Genomic DNA, 17,702 nt, shown 5'->3' with positions numbered 1-17,702 from the left:
CATATATAGATCTATCACGGAAAGAGTGAAATCAAACAAGTGGAAGAACACAATTTAGACGTACTTGAAAGCGTAACATCAATTGAACTAATCTCAAGCTGTTACCAAAATGCGATGTCAAATCTCTGGTCAAGGCTCAAACATATGTAGATCTATTACGAAAAGAGTGAAATCAAACAAGAGGAAGAACACAAATTTAGACATACTCGAAATCATAACATCATTGAACTAACTGGAAAGGCCTAGGGTATTCCGGTGCTGAACGAAGTGATATTTCAATTCCACACCGTATATTTTATCAGACAAAAACTTGTAGTTCCGGTTATGCAGCTCAAAATAGTTGCTTTACTATTTGACATGATTGCTGAATCCAAATTCATTGACAAGTTCAAATAATACAACTTAATTTCAACAGTTATGAAAGCCATCATGCACTTCGTTGGTCAGGAACAGACCTGCCACCGAACTTGCATTAAAAGACAAAACACGCTGTGCCTATCAAAATTTTGGTTTCAAGCGGAAATTATTCAGTGACAGAAAAAGAAGATATACTGCTGTCCGTATTGAATGTGCCTATAAGTCGAGAAGCAGCCGGCGAGGATCTTCAACCACATCCTTGATGCGTCGCAGGAAGAATACAGCCTCTCTACCGTCGATCAGCCGATGATCATAAGTCAGAGCAACATACATCATCGGCCTCGGAATAATGTTACCATCGACCACCATCGGACGGGACACTATGGAGTGCATGCCTAAGATGGCAGACTGCAGAAAAGATGCAGACACATCAGGGTTAAGCCACAAGACATGGAACAGACAACTCTGTTTGCAAATTAGGTGAATTACTTGTGGGGGGTTGATTATAGGTGTGCTCAAAAGACTCCCATAGACTCCTCCATTGGAAATCGTAAATGTGCCTCCAGCCATCTCATCAATTGATATTGTCCCATTGTTTGCCTTCTTTGCGAGGTTATTGATCTCTTTCTCTATCCCCGCAAAATTCAACCTACCAGCATTCCTGATAACTGGAACCACAAGGCCCTGAAAAAAATTTAACAATTGATTAACCCAACCATACTATTGAATCTTGATGGAACACTCCATGATATCAACATACCTTTGGTGTGCCAACAGCTATACTGATATCAACATAGTCTCTATATATAATATCATCCCCGTCGATGACTGCATTTATGATTGGCTGGTTTTGGAGTCCAGAAACAGCAGCCTGAGACATGAAAATCACAAAATATAAAGAAGCAAGTCATCAACAAAAATATCTCTTTATTGCTTATCACCATTACATACCTTAACAAAACCTGACATGAGACCCAACTTCACACCATGCTTTTCTACAAAGGCATCTTTATATTCAGACCGAAGCTTCATCAGATTTGTCCTACAATATGGAGTTCATGACTTAAAGGTACTAGATTATGCATATTTACCAGAAAAGCAACCATGAATACAATTGGATGTGTATAATAAACAGAATCATCAAGTTGTTGATTTGACAGTTGCAAAGTGGAACTAATAGATGGAAAATGTTAGACAAACTTAGGCTAAAGGGCACATGAGACCCTTGCTTCTGTAGGGTCTGGGAAAGGTCAACCAAGTAACTAAACAAGAAAACTGAACCAAACTGGGGATTCAGCTAATAGTCTGAATTATCTTAACTAGTTACTTTGGTTTGAAAATTATAAAAGTGAACAACTTTTCAACAGTTCAGCTAGGAGTTAAAAAACATCCATCAAACCAAACTGGATATTATATAATGAAGGGTTACACGTAAACAAATACAGGTCATATGCGTTGCATTGCCACATTATTCCAGCATGTTAATATAAAGGCACATAAATAAAATTCTTATCCTTATAAATGTAAATGTACTGAGAGGCTGTAACTGTACAAAACACAATATGAAATTCTTAAACCAGAACATGGACACAGCAAGTCAATTTGCCATAGCCTTACCCTAACAAAGCAAACAAGCTGTTTCTACAGTTTAAACTCATGGTGCTCAGGACAATAAAGCATCTTCATTGCGACACTAAGTCTGGCAGTCACAAAATAAACATATGCTTAAGGACTACAACTAATTAGTGTCAGGAACACCTACATGTCAACTTCATTGAAGGTAGTTAACATTGCAAATGTGTTCTGAGAATCCTTCAAACGTGTAGCCACCCTTTTTCTAAGCCTAGGCATTGGAACCTGTAAAAGGAATTGAAGTTCAAAAGACTGAAGCTGTATTTCAAGAACAATTGAATAATTTATCATTGTCTTAATTGGACACGAAATCTGCAGTCAACATAATTCTGATAGGCAAACCCAAGCGACTTACTCGTCTTTCCCTTTCCTTGGGAGGTAACTGAGGTTCTGAAGGTGAGGTTTTGGGGAGGGTTGCAGCTGAGGGTACTTTAGGCTTTTCTTTGGTAGAACCTTCTTCCTTAAGCACTTGTTTGTCAATCTTCTCTGTTGGAGGAGTTGGCTGGGGAGCACCAGTAGGAGGTGATGGTGGTTGAGCATCTTTGACCACTTTATCATCTGATGGGGCAACATGTGTGTCGCTAGGATAAGACTTGGATATCACAGCAACCTTAGTTCCAGGTGTCACAGTATCACCTTCCTTGGCTACAAACTGTCAACAGCAAAAACCACTGAATTTTGTATGAACTGCGAGAAGGAAGAATCAACTATATAGAAGAAAATTATCAGAAGCCAAATTAAGATGACCTCTGACCTTTTGGATAATTCCAGCTTCAGGACTATTTACATCAATAGTCACCTGAAACAAAGATTCGATGATGAGAACAGTTCTGAGCAACCAGTTACACTATAAAAATCAAACATTAGTACCTTATCAGTCTCAATCTGGGCAATCGGTTCATCAACTTCAACCCTATCACCAGGTTCTGTGCCAGATTTCATGGCCATAAGACAATTAGCATATTCGGAATGTAAAAGGACAAGCGCATTACATGCATTTATGAGAACTTTCCCCTAAGTGTTTCAGATAGGAGCAATTTGATATCACAAACCCACCCCCCCAAAAACAGATTTTTCGACCTTGTTTATCAAACTTTCGGTTATTTCAGGGATCTTTGAGGTTACAACTTATGTATATATGTAACAGAACGCCCGCATAAGCATCAACAACTATGTTTATACGCATGGAGAAAAGGGCAAAGTACATACTTTTCAAGAAGGTAGCTAAAGTTCCATCAGTAATAGATTCACCCATGAAGGGAACAACAGCATCGACCAAGTCACCTGAAGAGACTTTTTTTCAATTAACAAACTTCATTTCCAAACAAATCACAGGACAATGGAGATAATTTCTAATGCGGCAAAAGCAGGCAAAATAAGCATCTGCAAGTGCATACCATTCTCAGAAGCAAATGACCTACTCCACATTTGATAAGGAGAGGCCCTTGGGAGCAGCATTGTAAGTTCCCTGCAATTTTCACTTATGTATGATATTAAAGAACACAAACACGCAACATTCACAAGCAACAAAACCAAAAAGGTCCCTCCCAAGACCTAACCTCGCAGGCTTCGAGCACACCAAGCCACCTGAAAAAAATATATGATGTGAGATTGAGGTGACCGTTACGATGAAGTGCAATTGTGATATACAGAAAAATCACCTGGAAGCATATGATGGCTTACTTGCCGGACATGTCTACAACTTCTTGCAATGAGTAGAGCCTGTCAGGACATACAAACTAAGAAAATTAAGTGCATCTAATGATGATTAGTAGACAGGGATACTATGCACAAAAATGATAGAAGCATATAACTCGCAATCGGAACTCAGAAACTTTATAGGTATAAAAACATTTGACTCAAGAAAAACCCTAAAAGATATTTAAGCTGCATCATAACACCAGATAAGGGGATGCCACCCATCTACATCTCACCATCTCCTCCCCACCCATTGTCTTCCCATCAGGATTTTCACCATACAATTCAGCCGTTTATACAACGAAAGAAGAAAAAGATTTCATCTCTGCCGAAGAAGAACGCAAGGCAAACGTCGAATTGCACATCTCGAGGGGGGTTTTGTGTCAAGAAAACACAAAAAGAAACCCATCATTCGCTTGCAGCAAAAAGACCGAAAGAGATAGAGAGCAGAGATGAAAGAGGGGGAATGCAAGAATCGAGGATCTCATCGGGTTAGGGAGCTTACGGCGGCGGGCCGGCGTACAAGGCGGATCACAGCGGAAGCCATTCCGGAGATCAGGCAAGCGAATAGGTCGGCTGAAAGAGGGAAATAAATGGACGGATTCTAAGAAGAGACGGAGGAGAAAAAGGAAGAAAAATGCCACTTTTCCTTCCGGTGGTTTCCCTTACCACTCACCCGTATTCCAGTATGACGGCAAAACCCCCTCCCCTCCCCTGTCTCCCCGCTGTGCATGTGCTCGTCACGTGGCCCTACTGGAATTGGAGCTTCGCCCACAGTGGAACACTTGCCTTCGTGATTAAAGACACTCATGGTCCCCTTCCTCTACTCAAATAACAAATCAGGTAAAGATTCGAGTTAAATTCTCCTTTTCTGGAGTAATCAATTGAGATCCGCGCAAGATTGAATGGAAATAATTTTATTGACTTGCAAAATCCCAACCCGTTGACATGCTGTGTGACGTCAATTTTACGCAGCTGCATGATTCATGTGACGAGGCAGTTCGCACGAATAGTGTGAAATCACCAGTCACTACGCGTACCGATGAGGTGTCTGTCTGGCTAGCATCCGAAGAACGTGGGAGCGAAAACATTTTTAGGTGTCTATGTCGTCAATGTCACTCGTACTTTCTTAGGCGATTTTTTCTAGAAAAATATTCTTATTTTAAATATTTTTCAAAGATACCCTTCTTCTATTTTTTCCTCAAACAATACTCTTGTTTATGATTATTTTTTAATAATATGTTATTAAGATGCTAAAAATATTATAAGTGATATTGTGTGTCTTTAGTTGTCATTACTCATAAACAATTACAATATTATATTTATAGACTTATAACTAATTTTGATTGAGGTCGGAATAGATCATTTATCATGTTTTCATGTAGATCTTATAAAATTTTTATTATGATAATCAAAATAATATAACTAGCCGAAAACCCCAAAAGATTATAATAGACAAAAAAAAATTAATGAATAATTTAAGTATTTTTAAAATTAGAAGTATTATTAAATAGCAAGAATAAAATGGAGAGTATCTATTGGTATTTTCTATAGAAATAACCCTATTTCTATAAGGGGAGAGAAGAGTTCCCTGTGCAAAATAGACCCTGTTTTCCATTTGGTATCTCACATCGAAAGGCAGGATTTCTTAGATTTTTCTTCATTGCATAGACACCTACAAGTGTGCTCTCTAGACGTGATGTACTCTCTCAGAGTGGAGGAATCATGGAGACTGAGAATACGATATTTGGTAAAATTATGGAGCAATTGGTTCCTTTTTATCATGCCCAAATGTCGCGATCCATAGGTTAACTGGTCTATCAACTTCGTTTAAATTAAATCATTGATCAAAATATTTAAGCTAAAATTAATAATAATATACTCATCATATTCTTATAAGTCAATCTTAATCTTGTTCACTTCTTATGTAGAACTAATCAGGAATCTTACAAGAACTGATGTAACATAAGAAGCAAAGACAATTGAATTTACAAGAAGATGTTGTTGAAATTTTTGAACATTTTACTCCAAAAAAGACCATTCAAATGATCGAAAACATTGCATAAATAAATAATTTCCCATAATACAACATGTAATAGCTATGTTCTTTTCTTATAACGAAACATGAAGTTGTTAGTTTAGTATGACACCAACCGAGGACTATTAACTTATGTCATTGCATGATTAGAGAGAGTGTGATCACATCTGATAGCATGCACTAGTAAAAGTAAATGGAGGATATATATGGCGCCATTTCTAAGATGGAAAGGGATGCAGGAGATGTTTCCTCACCTTCCTCGTTGAATCTTAACAAAGACAGAAGCTGATTCTGCAAAATATAAAAATGCAACACACAACTCAAGTGTGTGTAACAAAGACAGAAGAAGCTCATTATCGATTATGCAGAACACAAATTGAAAACTCATACATACGTAGTAAAGACGGTTCATTTGACAAATATGACCAAAGAAACGTCACATGAAACTGAACAAATAGACTTTATCGACCTATGGAATTACGTTCCCAGAATCAAACTAGAAGATTCATCGATTTAATTTTCTCTCTGCCTTGGAACAGCTAGAACCAATAGAATATGTTTATTAATCATGTCATCAGTCTTTCTGGCATACGTCTAGCTCAGTTCAGTACAGCAGCATTATGTTTCTTGGATGTGATAAGATGGACGGTTGTCCAAGCACATGACACTGTCAATCAACGACTCGTAATGTCGCCAAATAGACAAATTCACTTCTCTGAATCTTCTCAAGTAGACAATAGTAGCGCTTTCTAACGAAGAATAGCAAGTGGATATGGAAAGCTATAATTTCACATAATATAATTTATCATAATTAATCTTTTGGACAATTTGGAAACCCACATAGAGTTTTTGTTTAGGCACACCCATTTGGTTCTATAACATAGTGCAGTACATTTAATTTTTCACGTACTAAAAATTTGTCCGACTCATTTCAAGTGGAAAATACCAAATGAAAATACAACATAAATAGTTACTTCATTAGTCTTTGTAATCCATTTTACTAAAAATATTTTCACTTCTTTTATAAAATTATATGACATAAATATTTATTTATTTATTCTGTAATAAATTTTTAAAAATTTAATTTAATTTAATTTTGTGGAGATGAACTTATTCAATTAATCAAGGTGTGTTTGATTGAGTATATTATGACACTTTTCTTGATAAATACCCGTTATGGGAAAAATGATATGGACGATGTCTTGACGTTACATGGTCGACTCTCCGACACCACATGGCCAACACTTTGGTGTACGTGGTTGACACATCGATGTCATGCGATCAACACATCGACACCAAGCAATCGGCACCTTGACACTAGGTGGTCGACTCCTCGACATCAAACAATTGATACCTTGGCACTAAACGATCAACTCCTCGGTGTTAGCGATTGACACCCCGATGCCACATGATCGATACCTTAGTGTCAAGCGATTAATACCATGGTACTATGTGGTAGGCACGTTGGTACTCAATGGCTCCGTCTCATCTCATTAACCATCCATACCCACCATTTGAGACACGTAATGTGTTAAAGCATTACACCATCTCAGACTCAATAGAAATCAACAATACTTGTGCCCAAGATCAACATACCATATTCCCACAAGCAACATACCATTCAAAGATAATAGCTCAAGAAACCCACTATAAAAAGAAGTTTCATAAGTTCATCTAATTTAAACTCAGAATATATATATATATATATATATATATATATATATATATATATATATATATATATATATATATATATATATATATATATATATGATATATCTAACCAATTTATTAACTTAGTGTATTATCAAGAGTGCCGTGATACAATCTTATAAGGATCATCTTAACTTAGTAAAGTCTGGCAACCAAGTTGGGTTTGAATCAGCTTTTACTTCCGACAACCAAAATATGACTTAACACATTAGTATTAGCAAAAGCGCGAACCAAGTTGTCTCAAGTAAACTTTATCGGATCATCTTGATCGAACCCCAAGGACACGAGTCCAAATGAGACGAGTCCGATGACATCGAACCACCTTGTCACTTCCCGTATTAAACTAACTCAGTTCCGGAGAAGATTAGTCCATGCATCAACAAAAAGAAATCTTTTTATAAAGCTGTACAAATTTTTTTCTTTGAAACTAATATATACTTTTATAATAATGATAATTACCGAATCTATCTTCGTCGACTCATCATCCTCTTCCACACAAATTTCACCTCTCTCCTGGAACTGGGATCATTATTCTGATGAATATTGTAACAAGAGATCAACTTCAATCTCTCCTAGAAAAGTTGTCTTCTCTTGATGAAGCATCCAAAGATTCAACTGATAGAACAGCTTCAATATTTCCAGTTCTTCTGGATGAGTTTCCTATACGTAGGGTCACAAATTTGTTGAGCCCTTGGTTTTGAAGACCGACCAAACTAAATAGAGGCCGAACAGTACTGAACTCTTTACAGAGTGGGACCGAAGAGTACTGAACTTTGTTCGGAGTGGGATGGGAGCGCTCCATATGCCTTTCAGAATGAATGTTGCTTTCTATTTGAAGTTACGGGATCTGGCACAATTGTCGCTGAAGGACAAGAAGAAATATTGAACTAGACTCTATGACAAGAAATATTGGATTAGTAGACTCTTGTTTATGTGGATGTAGTTGATAAGCTCCTTCGGATTGGAACAACTATTTTGATGATTAGAGCGTGATGAATCCAACCCTTGCACTTTCAGATTAAGCCTTTTGCCTGGCTGGTACTTACTCAAGTTAGTCTATTGCGTTCTCTCAAAAGGTCTGCGAGTCTTATCCCCAGTCCTACAAATTGGGCTTTGCTGGAGCAGCTCAACGAGATGTGGGTTAAATTCCTGCTATGCCTCATCCTAGTAGGTATCTGTGCCATTGCGCCTTGCTCTGATCTAATGTTTATCCACTCCTTTTCGGGCTCACTCTCTTCTCCTGATTTAGCCTGAGCTCACCCGGAGAGACTCTGGGGGGAAAGATTCTCAGGACAAAAAACATTTGTATATGAACAAATACAAGTAGTTCATTATATTCAGTGAAATTAAATGAAATCACGATCAAATAAAACACCAAGATATACATGGAAAACCCCTCTAATATAAAGGGTGAAAACCACGGGGCAAACTAGAGATAATCCACTATTAGAATAATGAATATACAAATCTCAATCTCTTGCCCTAAACAATAGCAACAATCACAAGATAATAACTAGGATACTGTTGGGCTGATGGCCCATATTCAGCCCATGTGGGCTTTATCAGCCCACAGCCCACACCCCCTCTTAACCTAACCCTAATTAAGATTAGGGGGGTGTGGTGGCTGCGTTTTAGAGGCAGATTAAGGCTATAAAAAGGCAGCAACGAGACAGATCTTTGGCAGCCACGAGATTCCAAAGAGAAGAAGGAGAACAAGACAGAAAAGGAAGAGAAAGAAAGGGAAGAAGACAAGGACAACGCAGAGAGACTGTTCTCAATCATCTAGCAGTGTTCTCATCTCAGGTTAGATCAAATCTACAGTAGGCTCTTGCTGTGATTACTTGGGAGTTTTAGATATTGTGGGTAGTGACGTGATCCTTGTATCCCAGTTATTCTCTTGTGGTTGTTGCTAGGGTTTTGGGCAAGAGATTGAGATTTGTACATTCATTATTCTCATAGTGGATTATCTCTAGTTTGCCCCGTGGTTTTTACCCTTCACATTGAAGGGGTTTTCCACGTATATCTTGGTGTTCTGTTTGATTGTGTTTTCATTTTATTCCGCTGCATATTTTGGTCTTCTAGTATTTGTTCCTATATAAAGGTTATTCCTGTTTATATCCCCATCAACTGGTATCAGAGCGGGGTTTTGGTGATTTAATTTTTGTATTTGAACATGGAGGCCAGTAATATTTCTCGCATTATTAGTTTGAATGGAAATAATTGGATGATATGGAAACCAAGAATGGAAGATCTCTTGTATTGCAAAGATTTGTATGGACCTTTGCAGGGGGATAGTGCAAAACCTACAACTATGATAGATGATGAGTGGAAGAGGTTAGATCGAAAAACAATTGGGTTTATTAGACAGTGGCTTGATGATAGTGTCTTTCACCATGTTTCTACTGAAATTTCTGCATATTCTCTTTGGAAAAAATTAGAAAGTCTCTATGAAAGAAAAACAACTGGCAACAAAGCTTTTTTGATCAGAAAACTTGTGAACCTAAAATATAGAGAGGGTGCTTCTATTGCTGAGCATTTGAATGAAATACAGAGTATTACTAACCAGTTATCCTCTATGAAAATGTCTCTTGATAATGAGTTGCAGGCATTGTTACTTCTCAGTTCATTACCAGAAAGTTAGGAGACACTGGTGGTTTCCCTTAGTAATTCTGCACCAGATGGTATTGTCACTGTGAGTCAAGTAACAAGCAGTTTGTTGAATGAGGAGTTGAGAAGAAAGAGTTCAGCAACATCTCAGAATGATTCACAGGCACTTATCTCAGAGAATAGAGGAAGGTCAAAGTCTAGAAGTAGTTCACGTATGGGTAGGAGCAAGTCAAGATCAAGAAAAGATATTGTTTGCTATAACTGTGGTGAGAAAGGACATTACAAGAACCAATGTAAGCAACCTAAGAAGAACAAGAAAAAGGGAAAAGAAGTGGAGTCTACAGAGTCAAAGGATAATACTACAGCTATAGTGCAGGGTGGTGATTATTTGATTTTATCTCCTTCTGATGATATTTTTTCTTGTGTGTGTCAGGATCTTGAGTGGGTGATTGACACAGGTGCTTCTTATCATGCTACACCTCGGAGAGAGTTTTTTGCTACATACAGGTCTGGAAACTTTGGTGTTGTCAAGATGGGCAACTATGGCACAGCAGACATCATTGGCATGGGTGATATCCATTTAAAGACTAACCTTGGCTACAAGTTGGTACTTAAGGATGTGAGGCATGTGGTTGACTTGAGGCTGAATTTAATTTCAGTTGGAAGACTAGATGATGAAGAGTATGAAAGCAGATTTCACAAAGGGCAATGGAAGCTTAGTAAGGGTTCTCTTGTTATAGCTAGTGGAAAGAAATGTCATACTTTGTACAGGTTGCAGGCTAAAGCTTATGGTGAGCAGTTAAATGCTACAGAGAAAGACTTCAGTATGGAGTTGTGGCATAGGCGATTGGGACACATGAGCGAGAAGGGGCTGCAAGCTCTTTCCAAGAGAGAGGTATTACCAGATCTCAGAGGTATACATCTGAACCCTTGTATTGATTGTTTGGCTGGTAAACAACATAGAGTTTCATTTGCTAGTGTTGCTTTGTCTAGAAAAATGCATGCCTTAGACCATGTTTATACAGATGTATATGGTCCTTTGAGGACAAAAACTCATGGTGGATCTGTTGATGTTCTTGGTATAAGTGGTGCATTTTGTCACTTTTATATATGATTTTTCCAGGAAAGTTTGGGCTTATGCTTTGAAGACCAAAGATCAGGTTATTAATGTCTTCAAAGAGTTTCATGCCAGGGTTGAAAGGGAGACAGAAAGGAAATTGAAATGCATAAGATCAGATAATGGTGGTGAGTATACGAGATTGTTTAATGACTATTGCAGGTCACATGGGATCCAACATGAGATGACAGTTCCTGGTACACCTCAACATAATGCAATTGCAGAGAGGATGAACCGCACCATCATGGAAAAGATCAGATGTATGCTTTCACAGGCCAAGCTACCCAAAAGGTTTTGGGATGAGGCTTTGAGGACTACAATTGATGTGATCAACTTATCACCATGTACAACCCTAGATGGTGATGTTGCAGAGCATGTATGGTTAGGGAAAGATGTTTCCTACATGCATTTGAGAGTGTTTGGTTGTCGCGCATTTGCACATATTCCAGACAATGAGAGGTCCAAGCTGGATGGTAAGTCTAAAGAATGTATTTTTCTTGGTTACTCACATGATCAGTTTGGTTACAGGCTTTGGGATCCAGAAAAGCAGAAGGTGTTCAGGAGCAGAGATGTGGTCTTCTTCGAGGATCAAACCTTTGAGGATTTGAAGAAGAAGGCACCGGCCAAGACTTCTGCAGAAGGATTAGCAGATTGTGACCCAGTTATTCCTCCAATATATTAGGGTGATGGGGGAGATGTGCAGGAAAATAGTGTAGAGCCTGATGTTGATTTACCTGCAGGACATGTTGAGCAAGAAGAAGTAGGAGAGCAAGTTCCCGCAGAACCTCAGTTGAGAAGATCTTCTAGACAACGTCAACCTTCCAGAAGATACTCTACAGATGAGTATGTGATGCTTACTGATGCAGGTGAACCAGAGAGTTACCAGGAAGCAGTTGAGAGTGAGCAGAAAGAGAAGTGGTTAGTTGCTATGCAGGAAGAGATGGATGCTCTTCAGAAGAACCACACTTATGATTTGGTGCTGCTACCAAATGGAATGAAGGCCTTGAAGAACAAGTGGGTTTTTAGGTTGAAGACTCAAGAATATTGTTCTCAACCAAAGTACAAAGCTAGATTGGTTGTGAAAGGCTTTGGTCAAAAGAAAGGTATTGACTTTGAAGAGATATTTTCTCCTGTTGTTAAAATGTCTTCTATTCGTGTTGCTCTTGGTATTGCTGCTAGCCAGGACTTGGAGGTTGAGCAGTTAGATTTGAAGACAGCTTTCCTTCATGGTGATTTGGAGGAGGAAATTTATATGGAGCAACCAGAAGGCTTCAAAGTCAAAGGTAAAGATAATTTTGTCTGCAAGTTGAAGAAGAGCTTGTATGGGCTAAAGCAAGCTCCAAGACAGTGGTACAGAAAGTTTGATTCATTTATGACAGAAAATGGATACAAAAGAACGGCTTCAGATCATTGTGTGTACATCAAATGGTTTGGTGATGATTTTATTATTCTCTTACTTTATGTTGATGACATGCTTATTCTTGGGAAAGATATGTCTAAAATTGACAGGTTGAAGAAGGAACTAAGTGAGTCTTTTGCAATGAAGGACATGGGGCCAGCAAAGCAAATACTAGGCATGCAGATTTCCCGTGATAGGAAAACCAAGAAGATTTGGTTGTCACAGGAGAAATACATCGAGAAGGTATTGGAAAGATTTAGTATGAGCAATGCTAAGCCAGTTGGTTCTCCTCTTGCAGGTCACTTCAAGTTGTGCTCAGAACAGAGTCCGTCAAGTGATGAGGAGAAGGAGAAAATGCAAAAGGTTCCTTATGCTTCAGCAGTTGGAAGTTTAATGTATGCAATGGTATGTACGAGGCCAGACATCGCATATGCAGTGGGTGTTACTAGTAGATTTCTTGCAAATCCAGGCAAAGAGCACTGGGCAGCAGTGAAGTGGATTTTTAGATATCTCAAAGGGAGCTCTAAGGTTTGTTTAAGCTTTGGAGGTGGACCACCTATGTTAACATGTTACACAGATGCAGATATGGCAAGAGATATAGATACGAGGAAGTCTACTTCAGGTTATGTACTTACTTTTGCAGGGGGAGCTGTGTCATGGCAATCCAGGTTACAAAGGTGTATTGCTCTCTCTACCACAGAAGCAGAATATATTGCTGCTACAGAGGTATGCAAAGAAATGTTATGGATGAAAGAATTCTTACAAGAATTGAGGCTGAAACAGAAAAATTATGTGGTGCATTGTGACAGCCAAAGTGCCATCCATTTGTGTAAGAACCCAATGTTTCATTCCAAGTCAAAGCATATAGATGTCAGATACCACTGGATTCGAAATGTATTTGAAGAGAAGCAGTTGCAGCTTCAGAAAATTCATACAGATGACAACGGAGCAGATATGTTGACAAAGACCTTACCAAAAGAAAGATAGGAGATATGCCGACAGTTGGTCGGCATGACTTCACATTGAAGAGTTATGGGACAGCCTCCCTTATGGGCTGAAGGGGGAGGTTGTTGGGCTAATGGCCCATATTCAGCCCATGTGGGCTTTATCAGCCCATAGCCCACACCCCCTCTTAACCTAACCCTAATTAAGATTAGGGGGGTATGATGGCTGCGTTTTAGAGGCAGATTAAGGCTATAAAAAGGCAGCAACGAGGCAGATCTTTGGCAGCCACGAGATTCCAAAGAGAAGAAGGAGAACAAGGCAGAAAATGAAGAGAAAGAAAGGGAAGAAGACAAGGACAACGTAGAGAGACTGTTCTCAATCATCTAGCAGTGTTCTCATCTCAGGTTAGATCAAATCTACAGTAGGCTCTTGCTGTGATTACTTGGGAGTTTTAGATATTGTGGGCAGTGACGTGATCCTTGTATCCCAGTTATTCTCTTGTGGTTGTTGCTAGGGTTTTGGGCAAGAGATTGAGATTTGTACATTCATTATTCTCATAGCGGATTATCTCTAGTTTGCCCCGTGGTTTTTACCCTTCACATTGAAGGGGTTTTCCACGTATATCTTGGTGTTATGTTTGATTGTGTTTCCATTTTATTCCGCTGCATATTTTGGTCTTCTAGTATTTGTTCCTATATAAATGTTATTCCTGTTTATATCCCCATCAGATACAAGGATCACGTCACTGTCCACAATATCTAAAACCTCTCCAAGTAATCACAGCAAGAGTCTACTGTAGATTTGATCTAACTTGAGATAAGAACACTACTAGATGATTGAGAATAGTCTCTTTGCGTTGTCCTTGTTTTCTTCCTTTTCTTTCTCTTCTTTTTTTACCTTGTTCTCCTCCTTTTCTTTGGAATCCCATGGCTACAAAAAACTGCTTCCTTGCTGCCCTATTTATGCCTATTTTTGCAACCACAACACCCCCCTAATATAAAATAGGGTTAGGTTAAGAGAGGAAATGGGCTGTGGGCTGTTCAAGCCCACTATGGACTGAATCTATGGGTTGCCAGCCCAATAACCTCCCCCTTCAGCCCATAAGGGAGGCTGTCTCATTTCTCCACAATGTGAAGCCATACCGACCAACTGTCGGCATATCTCCTGTCTTTCTTTTTGTAAGGTCTTTGTCAACATGTCTGCATCGTTATCATCTGTGTGAATTTTCTGAAGCTACAACTACTTTACTTTCTGCTCACTTTTAACTGCTTCCTGGTAACTCTCTGGTTCACCTACATCAGTAAGCATAACATACTCATCTGTAGAGTACCTTCTGGAAGGTTGATGTTGTCTTGAAGATCTTCTCAACTGAGGTTCTACGGGAAGTTGCTCTCCAACTTCTTCTTGCTCAACATGTCCTGTAGGTAGATCAACATCAGGCTCTACACTATCTTCCTGCACATCTCCCCCATCACCCTGATATACTGGAGGAGTAATTGGGTCACAATCTGCTAATCCTTCTGCAAAAGTATTGGCTAGTGCCTTCTTCTACAAATCTTTAAAAGTTTGATCCTCAAAGAAGACTACGTCTCTACTTCTAAACACCTTCTACTTTTCTGGATCCCAAAGCCTGTATTAAAAATGATCATGTGAGTAGCCAAGAAAAATACATTCTTTAGACTTACCATCCAACTTGGACCTCTCATTGTCTGGAATATATGTAAATGCATGACAACCAAACACTCTCAAATGCCTATAGGAAACATCTTTCCCTGACCATACATGCTCTGCAATATCATCATCTAGGGTTGTACATGGTGATAAGTTGATCACATCAACTGCAGTCCTCAAAGCCTAATCCTAAAACCTTTTGGGTAGCTTGGCCTGTGAAAGCATACATATGATCTTTTCCATGATGGTGCAGTTCATCCTCTCTGCAATTGCATTATGCTGAGGTGTACTAGGTACTGTCATCTCATATTGGATCCTATGTGACCTACAATAATCATTAAATAATCCTGTATACTTACCACCATTATCTGATCTTATGCATTTCAATTGTCTTTCTGTCTCCCTTTTAACCCTAACATGAAACTCTTTGAAGACATTAATAATATGATCTTTGGTCTTCAAAGCATAGGCCCAAACTTTCCTGAAAAAATCATCTATAAAAATGATAAAATAAAGTGCACCACTTATACCAAGAGCATCAACAGATACACCAGGAGTTTTTGTCCTCAAAGGACCACATACATATGTATAAACACGGTCTAAGACATGCATTTTTCTAGATAAAACAGGACTAGCAAATGAAACTCTATGCTATTTACCTGCTAAACAATCAATACAATGGTTCAGATGTATACATTTGAGGTCTGACAATATCTCTCTCTTGGAAAGAGCTGAGCTTGCAGCCCCTTCTCGCTCATGTGTCCCAGTCGCCTATGCCATAACTCCATGCTGAAGTCTTTTTCTGTAGCATTTAACTACTCACCATAAGCTTTAGCCTGCAACCTGTACAAAGTATGATATTTCTTTTCATTAGCTATAACAAGAGAACTCTTATTGAGCTTCCATTGCCCTCTATTAAAATATGCTATCATAGTCTTCATCATCTAGCCTTCCAACTGAAATTAAATTCAGCCTCAAGTCAACCACATGCCTCACATCCTTAAGCACCAACTTGCAGCCAAGGTTGATCTTTAAATGGATATCACCCATGCCTATAATGTCTGTTATGCCATAGTTGCCCATCTTGACAACACGATTAGAAGCACCTATGTCAATCACCCACTCAAGATCCTGACACACACAAGAAAAAATATCATCAGAAGGAGACAAAATTAAATAATCACCATCCTACACTGTAGCTGTGATATTATCTTTTGACTCTATAGACTCCACTTCTTTTCCCTTTTTCTTGCTCTTCTTAGGTTGCTTACATTGGTTCTTGTAATGTCCTTTCTCACCACAGTTATAGCAAACAATATCTTTTCTTGATCTTGACTTGTTTCTACTCATGCATGAACTACTTCTAGATTTTGACCTTCCTCTGTTCTTTGAGATAAGTGCCTGTGAATCATTCTGAGATGTTGCTGAACTCTGTCTTCTCAACTCCTCATTCAACAAACTGCTTGTTATTTGACTCATAGTGACAACACCATCTGGCGCAGAATTACTGAGGGAAACCACCAGTGTCTCCCAACTTTCTAGTAATGAACTGAGAAGTAACAATGCCTGCAACTCATTATCAAGAGACATTTTCATAGAGAATAACTGGTTAGTAATACTCTGCATTTTATTTAAATGCTCAGTAATAGAAGCATCCTCTCTATATTTTAGGTTCACAAGTTTTCTGATCAAAAAAGCTTTGTTGCCAGCTATTTTTCTTTCATAGAGACTTTTCAACTTTTTTCAAAGAGAATATGCAGAAATTTCAGTAGAAACATAGTGAAAGACACTATCATTAAGCCACTATCGAATAATCCTAATTATTTTTTGATCTAACCACTTCCACTCATTATCTGTCATAGTTATGGGTTTTGCACTATCCCCCTACAAAGATCCATACAAATCTTTGCAATACAAGAGATCTTCCATTCTCGGTTTCCATATCATCCAATTTTTTTCCATTTAAATTAATCATGCGAGAAACATTACTAGCCTCCATGTTCAAATACAAAAATTAAATCACCAAACCCTTGCTCTGATACTAGTTGATGGGAATATAAAGAGGAATAACCTTTGTATATGAACAAATACTAGTAGGCCATGATATGCAGCGGAATTAAATGAAATCACAATCAAATAGAACATAAAGATATACGTGGAAAACCCTTCTAATATGAAAGGTAAAAACCACGGGGCAAACTAGAGATAATCCACTATGAGAATAATGAATATACAAATCTCAATCTCTTGCCCTAAACCCTATCAATAATCATAAGAGAATAACTGAGATATAAGGATCATGTCACTGTCCACAATATCTAAAACCTCCCCAAGTAATCACAGCAAGAGTCTACTGTAGATTTGATCTAACCTGAGATGAGAACACTGTTAGATGATTGAGAACAGTCTCTCTGTGTTGTCCTTGTTTTCTTTCATTTCTTTCTCTTCCTTTTCTGCCTTGTTCTCCTCATTTTCTTTAGAATCCTATGGTTACAAAAAACTACTTCCTTGCTGCCCTATTTATG

The 17,702-nt window shown here is 38.4% G+C and overlaps 1 protein-coding gene across 2 annotated transcripts; it reads right to left on the bottom strand.

Annotated features, from left to right (window-relative positions):
* Positions 1–358: 358 nt before the first annotated feature.
* Positions 359–4,390, bottom strand: LOC135639649 (dihydrolipoyllysine-residue succinyltransferase component of 2-oxoglutarate dehydrogenase complex 2, mitochondrial-like). 2 transcript variants are annotated; one of them, XM_065153500.1, is made up of 13 exons: positions 4,193–4,390; positions 3,651–3,711; positions 3,549–3,576; positions 3,387–3,457; positions 3,199–3,273; positions 2,860–2,915; positions 2,744–2,788; positions 2,345–2,641; positions 2,120–2,214; positions 1,309–1,399; positions 1,118–1,228; positions 847–1,041; positions 359–765 (listed from the first exon to the last, which is right to left on the bottom strand). In XM_065153500.1, the coding sequence occupies exons 1-13, from the start codon at positions 4,232–4,234 to the stop codon at positions 574–576; spliced, it is 1,359 nt and encodes a 452-aa protein (XP_065009572.1). In that variant the 5' UTR covers positions 4,235–4,390; the 3' UTR covers positions 359–573. The 2 variants fall into 2 exon arrangements, with proteins under 2 accessions (XP_065009572.1, XP_065009573.1); XM_065153501.1 differs by lacking the exon at positions 4,193–4,390 and adding an exon at positions 3,924–3,997.
* Between the last annotated feature and the right edge of the window lie 13,312 nt (positions 4,391–17,702).

This window comes from Musa acuminata, chromosome BXJ3-6 (assembly GCF_036884655.1).
Source record: "Musa acuminata AAA Group cultivar baxijiao chromosome BXJ3-6, Cavendish_Baxijiao_AAA, whole genome shotgun sequence".
Lineage (NCBI taxonomy): Eukaryota > Viridiplantae > Streptophyta > Magnoliopsida > Zingiberales > Musaceae > Musa > Musa acuminata.
The sequence above is the reverse complement of the archived record's forward strand: the minus strand, read 5'-3'. Positions and strand labels throughout refer to the sequence as shown.